Source organism: Oryx dammah, unplaced genomic scaffold (genome assembly GCF_014754425.2).
Source record: "Oryx dammah isolate SB20612 unplaced genomic scaffold, SCBI_Odam_1.1 HiC_scaffold_4, whole genome shotgun sequence".
In the NCBI taxonomy this organism is placed as follows: Eukaryota; Metazoa; Chordata; class Mammalia; order Artiodactyla; family Bovidae; genus Oryx; species Oryx dammah.
This window is the reverse complement of record NW_024070188.1, coordinates 29571750-29581093: the sequence shown is the minus strand read 5'-3', so window position 1 is coordinate 29581093 and position 9344 is coordinate 29571750. Positions and strand designations below refer to the sequence as shown.

At 37.7% G+C, this 9344-nt stretch overlaps 1 protein-coding gene across 1 annotated transcript in view; it reads right to left on the bottom strand.

Moving 5' to 3' along the window:
- The window catches only part of OSTM1 (osteoclastogenesis associated transmembrane protein 1), a 40443-nt gene that overhangs the window by 28181 nt on the left and 2918 nt on the right, over nt 1-9344 (bottom strand). The window contains exon 2 of the mRNA XM_040238570.1: nt 4665-4779. Within this exon, the coding sequence (XP_040094504.1) occupies nt 4665-4779 (115 nt within the window). The remainder of the gene's footprint in view (nt 1-4664; nt 4780-9344) is intronic.

The window sequence follows — 9344 nt, the reverse complement described above, 5'->3', positions numbered from 1 at the left end:
ACACACACACACACACACACACACACACACACACACACACACACACATCTGGTTGTTAAAGCTGTGACTGTCTCAGAACCTGAGGCCTGATTCCTGATCATCGCTGAGGACTAACATTAGAAAATGTGCAGCTTTACTAAAGGCTTTTTTTTTTCATATTATCTACTTTAATTTTATGTAGCACTGATAGAAAAAAAAGAATATTTTATATTTATATTTTTAGTAAGAGACTAGGTTTCTATAATATCAAACATGTACACAGCATAAACATTAAACTTTGTAGGGCTAAAATATATCTATATTTCTTAAAATGGAGACTGTGCAATGAATTTATCAAATAGCACTTTAAAAACAAAATTAGGCCTTAACTCATGAATACAGTCTTTTCTTAAAGCCTTTTGATTTTAGTTCCACACTCTTGATCTGTAATTCCTTTATACTTTCTGAGCCTTCATTCTACCTCACAAGGCTTATTGTGAAGTTCAAATGAGCCAAGTGTTATGAAATTGAAAAATATTATTTAACTACTGACTTATTACTCACCTTCTTTAGCTCATTTTTCCCTTTCTTCAGATTTCTTTTCTCACTACTTTGTAAGAAAACCCTATGTTGCTCAAGTAACAACGTCTTATTAAATTTTGGTGACAATTACAAAGTTTTTTGAACAATTCTTTAAAATGTTCAGAAAATGTTCATAATATCTTTATTAAGCAGATTTCAGAGAACATAATTAGAAGTGTTTCCAGGTAATTTGGTAGAGATTATTCATTTCTAGGTAAGATAATTATTTTAGAATGAATGCCCAAGGGAAAACTGCTGAGTACAAATTTATAAAACTATTTTATTTCCATATAAAATACAGAATATAAACTATGATAAATTTTAAAATGTGAAACAACAAATGGAAGACAATTTTAATGGATGTATAATCTGGGAAAAGAAAATCTTTCTAATTACATCTAACATAGAAATAATCACAGCAGACTTGGACAATCTGTCAAGTTTTTTTTTAATTTTATGTATTTTTGACTATGTATTAAATGCACATGGTATATAATCCAAAGAATACAAATATAAGTAGAATGAAAACTAAGTCTTTCTTTCTTTCCTGCCCACCTAACTATATAATTCTCCAATAGAAAGTCATACTTCTCTGCACCCTGCTTGGCCAAACATTTTGGGCAAATTAATTTTAATCAGGGAGTAAACATTTCATTTTTTCTTCAGAAGTTCAATCAAGGAATATTTTCAAGATAGGATGCCTCACAGAAAAACAAAAGCAAACAAAGGCACCCTAAGAATTTATTCTAAAGAGTTTTATACCTGCCATACTGAGTAAATATGCAACAAAATTTTTTAAATAAAAATATAAAATATTTTTTTTCCTTTTTTAGAAATAACTAGAGAAGAAAGCTTCTTTGAATTGGTAAATTCATTACAAAATACCTTTTAAAGAAAACATGCTTTACCTCTCACATATATAAATTAAGTAACATCAGGTCAAATTCTTAAAGAAATGGGAATATAAGACCACCTTACCTGCTTCCTGAGAAGCCTGTATGCAGGACAAGAAGCAACAGATAGAACTGGACATGGAACAATGGATGGCTTCAAAATTGGGAAAGGAGTACATCAAGGCTGTATATTGTTACCCTGCTTATTTAACTTGTATGCAGAGTATATAATGCAAAATTCTGGGATGACTCACAAACTGGAATCAAGATTTCTGGGAGAAATATTAACAATCTCAGATATGCAGATGATACCACTTTAACTGCAGAAAGTGAAAAGGAACTGAAGAGTCTCTTGATGAAGGTGAAAGAAAAGAGTAAAAAAGCTGGCTTAAAACTCAACGTTCAAAAAACTAAGATCATGGCATCCAGTCCTATCACTTCATAACAAATAGATGAGGAAAAAGTGGAAACACTAACAGATTTTATTTTCTTGGGCTCCAAAATCTTACAGACAGTGGCTGCAGCCATGAGATTAAAACACACTTGCTCCTTGGAAAGAGAGCTATGACAAACCTAGACAGCATATTAAAAAGCAGAGACATCACTTTGCCAACCAAGGTCCATATAGTCAAAGCTATGGTTTTTCTAGTAGTCATGTACAAATGCGAGAGCTGGACTAGAAGGAAGGCTGAGCGCCAAAAAATTGATACTTTTGAACTGTAGTGCTGGAGAAGACTCTTGTGAGTCTCTTGGAGAGCAAGGAGATCAAACCTAATCTCAAAGGAAATCAACTCTGAACATTCATTGGAAGGACTGATGCTGAAGCTCCAATACTTTGGCCACCTGACACAAGGAGCCAACTCATTGGAAAAGACCCTGATGTTGGGAAAGATTGAGGGCAAGAGGAGAAGGGGGTGACAGAGGATGAGATGGTTGGATGGCATCACTGACTCAATGAACATGAGTTGAGCAAACTCTGGGAAATGGTAAAGAACAGGGAAGTCTGGCATGCTGCAGTTCATGGGGTCACAAAGAGTCAGAGATGACTTAGCAACTGAACAACAACATCAGTCAAAAGAAGTGAACCCCAACGTATACATTTATTCTAATTAACTGATTTTAAATTATTTGCAATTAACATATTTTTTACTTCAATTGGTAAAGAGTCTACCTACAATGCAGGAGACCCCAATTTGATTCCTGTGTCAGGAAGATCTGTTGGAGAAGGGACAGGCTACCCACTCCAGTGTTCTTGAGCTTCCCTTTTGGCTCAGCTTGGAAAGAATCTGCCTGCAATGCAAGAGACCTGGGTTTGATCCCTGGGTTGGGAAGTTCCCCTGAAGAATTAAAAGCCTAGCCATTCCAGTATTCTGGCCTAGAGAATTCCATGGACTGGGGTTGCAAAGAGTTGGACACAACTGAGGGACTTTCACTTCACTCACTTCATCTATCAATGGATTTTTGTGAAGGGCTTAATAATACTTAAAAACAGCTCTTCTGTTTATGTTAAACAAACTGTTCAATCATATTTATACTAAAAAGTTTTACTCCAAAAAGTAAAGATTTTGCCTTAAAAAAAAAAAGTTAGCTGTCAGACAAGCCTCTGTTCAAACTACTAGAAAATCTGAATTAATAGAAACAAAATGAAAAGAGTTAATATCCAATATCCACAGTATACTACAAAGGAAAGAAACTGAGCAGGGAGTCTTTTTTCCATCTTCATATGAACTAAACAAAAAGAGAAAGTCCTTAAAAAAGTTAAACTCCTTAATGACTTACAGGTACACAGATTTTTAATTCATCCTATCCTATTTTTATAGCCCATGCCCTATTTCACATTTTCTTTGCTTCCTGCCTAAACCATTGTAATAATTTCCTCACTGGTCTCTCCCTTCTAGTGGGGTTCCACAGGAAAAAAAAAAGGATTTTTACAGTTTAAAAACATTCAGAAAGTGCTAGGTTAAGTGATATTTGAAAAGTTTTTTTAACCTATAGTCCTCACTGACTAATATTCCATATGTATTGTAAGTTCCCAAGATACTATAGTATATGACCATTTCATAGTACTATGCTGATGCTCTAAGCAGTATGAAAGATGTTGGCATAAGTGATAAACTACTATATAGGTCAAAGTCCTTTTCCAAGTTCATCTCCCACTGTGCTTCCAGCATCCTGTAATGTCTATTACTGTTTTATATCTCTGTGCCTTTGTTCAGGATGCCTCTCTATCTGCAGTGTCCTTCCTCTTGTCTCTACTTACTGAAATCATGTCCAGTCATAAAGCTGTAGGATCAAAAGGTACCTCCTCCCGGAAGTCACTTCAAATTCTTGTCAATCTGATTTTTTTCAATTTCCCCAAGGACTCTATGATGTTTTTGTAGCATTTATTCTCACCACCCACTCCAGTGTTCTTGCCTGGAGAATCCCAGGGACGGGGGAGCCTGGTGGGCTGCCATCTGTGGGGTCGCACAGAGTCGGACACGACTGAAGCAACTTAGCAGCAGCAGCAGTAGGTTATATTGTAACTCTAACTTTCTTCTTCACTAAATTATAAGGTATGGAAAACAAGAATTTCCTAATACATAGTTGGTTTTCAAAACACTTATGAATTGAAATAATAACTTTAATGTTTCCAAAGAATGCCTGAAAATAAATCTCATTTCATTATACAAATACATATAAGCCCACAAACCTGGTGGAACTGTTACCACCTCCCCCTACCACCATTTGACAGATTATTATAAACATCATAATTATTAAGCAGTTAACATTCTGTGAACAGTTAACTATATGCCAGGTACTGAGCTAAGAGCTGTATGCAATTTATTTCATTTAATCTTCAAAACTATCAGGTAAAGTAGGTTCCAATATTACCATGAATTTCCAGGTGAGGAAACTGAAGCTCCAAGAGGCAAAATTATATGCCCAAGGTCTGACAGTAGTAGGTTAAATTAGAATAAGTCGCAGAGCTTAGAACAAAATTCAGATCTGATTGCAAAGTTCACTATACTTTACTGATTGCTATACTTTGCTGCCTTTCAGTATTTGCCCAAGATGTTCTCACTAATAAACCATGATGCTAATCGCAATTCATTTAAACTTAGTAATAGAGTATTCAAAATTTTCAGAGTTCAAAATTTACTAAAGTAAAATCTGACATCTATAATATTGAAATACAACTTCAAAAATGAAAGTGAAAGAGTTACTTACTTGCACAATTTGCCTTCTGCCATGTGGAATTAAAAAACTCAGACAGAATCACAACTATTTGCATTCTATCTGCCATTAAAAGGCTTCTGGCACAACTATGACTCTCTGAAGAATTCTGTAACCAAACAAAAGAAAAAAATACAATCTGAGTATTCTTAAGACTTCCCAAACAACAACCTGAGGCCCAAAAAACCTTATAAAAATAATTCATATTTATTATAAGCTTTTGGGGGCTTCCCAGTGGCTCAGTGGTAAAGAATCTCCCTGTTAAAGCAGGAGACGCAGGTTTGATCCCTGGGTCGGGAAGACATCCTGGAGGAGGAAACGGCAACCCACTCCAGCATTCTTGCCTGGAAAATTCCATGGACAGAGGAGCCTGGTGGGCTATAGTCCATGGGGTCACAAAGAGTCTGACACAACTAAGCAACGGAGCACACATGCATAATAAGCATTTAATATTGTTATAATCAAGTAATGACATCATTAATAAAAATTGTAATAAAACAATAGCAGCTAACATTTATTGGTACCAGGTTCACTTGCAAGGGAAGAAAATCTTTGCTTCTTAAATAAGTATTTGCTTCTATGGTACCATTTCAACTACTTAGGCCCACATATAATATTAATATACTTCTTATGAACAGGAAAATATTCTAGAAAGCTGTTCACCAAAATGTAGCAGTAGCTATCGCTGAATAATGGAAATAGAGGGGTTTTCATTTTCTTTTTTGCCTCTTTTACATGGTCTGAATTTTTCTACAATGAACATATATTATTTATGCATTTTTTAAAATCTGGTGGGTAAATGATGACAAAACATTGTTTCATCTTCTGGGTAGTTTTGGCTCAAAATCTTAAAATCCACAAGAATGGATTTACACTATGTAAACGATAAATTCAAGTTCCTGAATTACTAGGTCCTTACCTATTTCTTATCTATTTCCTTTCCTTTTTGCCACAAGCAAAGTTAAGTCTTGCTGACCCTTCATCCTTTCAAAGTTATTTAACTTCTATTATTTACCAGGCATTATAAGTATCCTGGAGTTCTGGGGATAAGTTTTCCCTGATGGTCCAGAGGTTAAGAATCTGCTTTGCAATGCAGTTCAATCCCTAACTGGGGAACTAAGACCCTACAGGCCTGTGGGCTGCTACTGAAGCCTGCATGCTCTGGAGCCTACAAGATACAACTAGAGAGTCCATTTACTGCAACAAAAGATCTTGCATACTGCATCTAAGACCCAACATAGCCAAATAAATAAATATTTTAAAAAAAAAAGAATCCTGGTGTATTGAGGGTACAAAGAGTGATAGGGCATGCCATTAACACTGGGCCTTCAAGAACCTCCCCAGAGACATACAGATAAGGAATTAGTGTGATGCGCAATAAATGAGAGAGTATGCTAGCTCTAGAAAAGAACTGATCAGCCATGTGGGGTTAGAAAAGAGGGAAGTGGGGCTTAACAGCAGAACTCTTGCTTTAAAATATCTCTGAAGATCATTTTTGGATGATTACCCATTCTGTGGCTTAGTTTTGTTAACACATTAAAAGATGCAACCAAGTGAATGGTTGCCTTTAAACTAGTGACTCGAACAAAATGTGTTAAAAGCCTCTTTCCTAGAATTGCTTTCAGAGCAATATCAGCTATAGAAGAAAATTTCAGGAAAGAAAATGAAACAATATTTTGTGATAATTTACCCACCAGATTAAAATAGAGTGTGGCCTAAGAGTCAGACAAACCTGAATTACTAGCTGGCAGTCTCGGAAAGCTGAGGTAAACTCTGTGAGGCCCAGTTTCATAATCATTGAGTTCTACAGGTACCGTATTAAATGAAATAGCATAGATGAATCACTGAGCACACTGTCTGGCACCCAGTAACTAAATGATATTTGCTATTTCACCTAGCTACCTGTTGCCAACAAAAGTGCTCTAGGTGGGTGTAGCTGGCTAAGTGTAACCTGTTACTTAAGAAGGAATTGGATGTAAGTGGATGATTGGCTATTTTAAAAGTCAATACAGAATAACCTGTATGAGTGGTCAGTGTGTGGAATAGTTCAGTTGAGGAAGACATCAATGCAGTTGGGAGAAATGAGGACAGTTCATGGGGGAAGAGTTCATGGAGTTCAACGAGGAAGCAGGAAGCCCAATACTAAGAAAGGGGCAATATAGTGGTTAGGACTCCACACTCAAACTCAGATTCAATCCCAGTTGGGGAACTAAGATCCCACATGATGCATGTGTGCCAAGTCGCTTGCTGTGTCCGACTCTGTGCGATCCCTGGACTGTAGCTCACCAGGCTACTCTGTCCGTGGGATTCTCCAGGCAAGAATACTGGAGTGGGTTGCCCTTCCCAGGGGATCTTCCCAACCCAGGAATCAAACCTGCATCTCTTATGTCTCCTGCATTGTCAGGCGGGTTCTTTACCACTAGCGGCACCTGGGAAGCCCACGGAAAAGGTTTTAAATGGAGTAAATAAAATGATCAAGGGGTTAAAGAAGGAATGACTATGTGGTATTCAGGGAGTATCCAGGAGGCCAAAGGAAGGTACCACTATGAAAGTAGAGGTAGTAGCGGGAAAAGTCAGGGAATCTTTTTCAGATGTTTGAAGAAGATGGCCTGTAAAACAGAGTTTGGAGAGCATGGGTCTAGGTAACAATATGTATGGTGAGGCAGGAGACTAATTAGACTATTTCCATAGTTCATATATGATGAGAAGATGGTGGCAACCATGAGAATAGAAGGGAAATGATGAATAACCCCAATGATGATGATGTACTTTTGAATACCTAGTGGTTCTAAATGCCCTAAATGTATAGCTCATTAAATCCTTGTAAAAACTCCATGAAATAGACAGATCATCCTTCTGGATTCAACCCAGCCACTTTTACTGCACGGGGCTCATGACCTGGCACCTGCCCACTTTCTCAGGCTCAAATCACTAGTCTCCTCCTGGCTCACAGTGCTTTGAGTTCTTTCTAGTACTTAAACACACCAGACTCTCGGAATCTTCACACCTGCTACTTTTTTTCATGTATATATTCTCCCCATTCTCCCACCCTCTCAAATTTTAGGTGTCTTTAACTATTCACCACTTCTATCTATTCCCAGCCTGAGTCCTGATCAGCACTCTTGTTACATGCTTTGGTGGCATCTGGGATTTTTTTCTTTGCAACACTTATATCACACCTGAACTAAATAATTACAGTGATATTTAATGTCTGTTTCCTCTATCAGACTATAAGCTCTTCTCATTCACAGCTATATCCCTAGTAAGTACAACTACCCTGCACATCGTCAGTATTCAAGAATTTTTCTGAATGAATAAGAACCAGTGCTGGAGAAGGAAATGGGAACCCACTCCAGTATTCTTGCCTGGGAAACCCCATGGACAGAGGAGCCTGGTGGGCCACAGTCTACAGGGTCGCAACAGTCGGACATGACTTAGCAACTAAACCACAAAGAAACAGTGCATTCTGATCTCTAATGAAAGACAGACATATTATGTCATGTTGTGTTCCAATCTCTTCCTTCTATTCCTAAGAATTTGTAAATCTACACTAAAATTATGTTGAACACTTCCAGATACATATCCTCAATTACTAGCACCTTCATAAATATATACACATATCTATATACATATATATACACATATCTTCCCAGGTGGCACTAGTGGTAAAGAACCTGCCTGCCAATGCAGTTGACACAGGAGACGTGGGTTTGATCCCTGGGTCGAGTAGATTCACTCAAAGAGGAAATGGCAACCCACTCCAGTATTCTTGCCTGGAGAACCCCATGGACAGAGGAGCCTGACAGACTATAGTCTTTAGGGTCGCAAAGAGTCGGATACAACTGAAGTGACTTAGCATGCAAACATATGTCTATCTATTTGCCTATATAAATTTTAAATGAACCAAGTAGAATAAGATAGAGATTAGCAATTCAGAATGGGGGGAGGAGAGGCAAAGTATCTTGGCAACCACTCTGATGATGGTGAACAGCTAAATGAAACTATATTCCTATCAGTTTAAACTAAAAGAAGAAAGTACGATTCAAGTAAGAAGGAATCGTTAATTCCATTATTCAGGTTTCACAAATCACTATATTCTTTATCTTGAGATAGTAAAACTATATGGAGTTCTTGACCCATTAATTCCAAGAGGAAGTGACTAGAAAATAGAATTCTCTTCAGATAACTCTGGAGAAGGCAATGGCACCCCACTCCAGTACTCTTGCCTGGAAAATCCCATGGACAGAGAAGCCTGGTATGCTGCAGTCCATGGGGTCGCTAAGAGTCGGGCACGACTGAGCGACTTCACTTTCACTTTTCACTTTCATGCACTGGAGAAGGAAATGGCAACCCACTCCAGTATTCTTGCCTGGAGAATCCCAGGGACAGAGGAGCCTACTGGGCTGCCGTCTACGGGGTCGCACAGAGTCGGACACGACTGAAGTGACTTAGCAGCAGCAGCAGCAGCAGCAAACTCTATTACAGATAAATGAATCAGTTTGCTGCACCACAGAAATAGCGTGCTAATTTCTATCATTGATTCTTTTTCTCTTTACACTCTCCTCCTCTCTCAATCAATCCATGGACATGGATTCACACTAAAGAGTTGAGAAAGAATGTTTTGATAAAATTCTACTTGTAGGTTTTCTCTGATAAGCACCCCCCGCTTGCTCT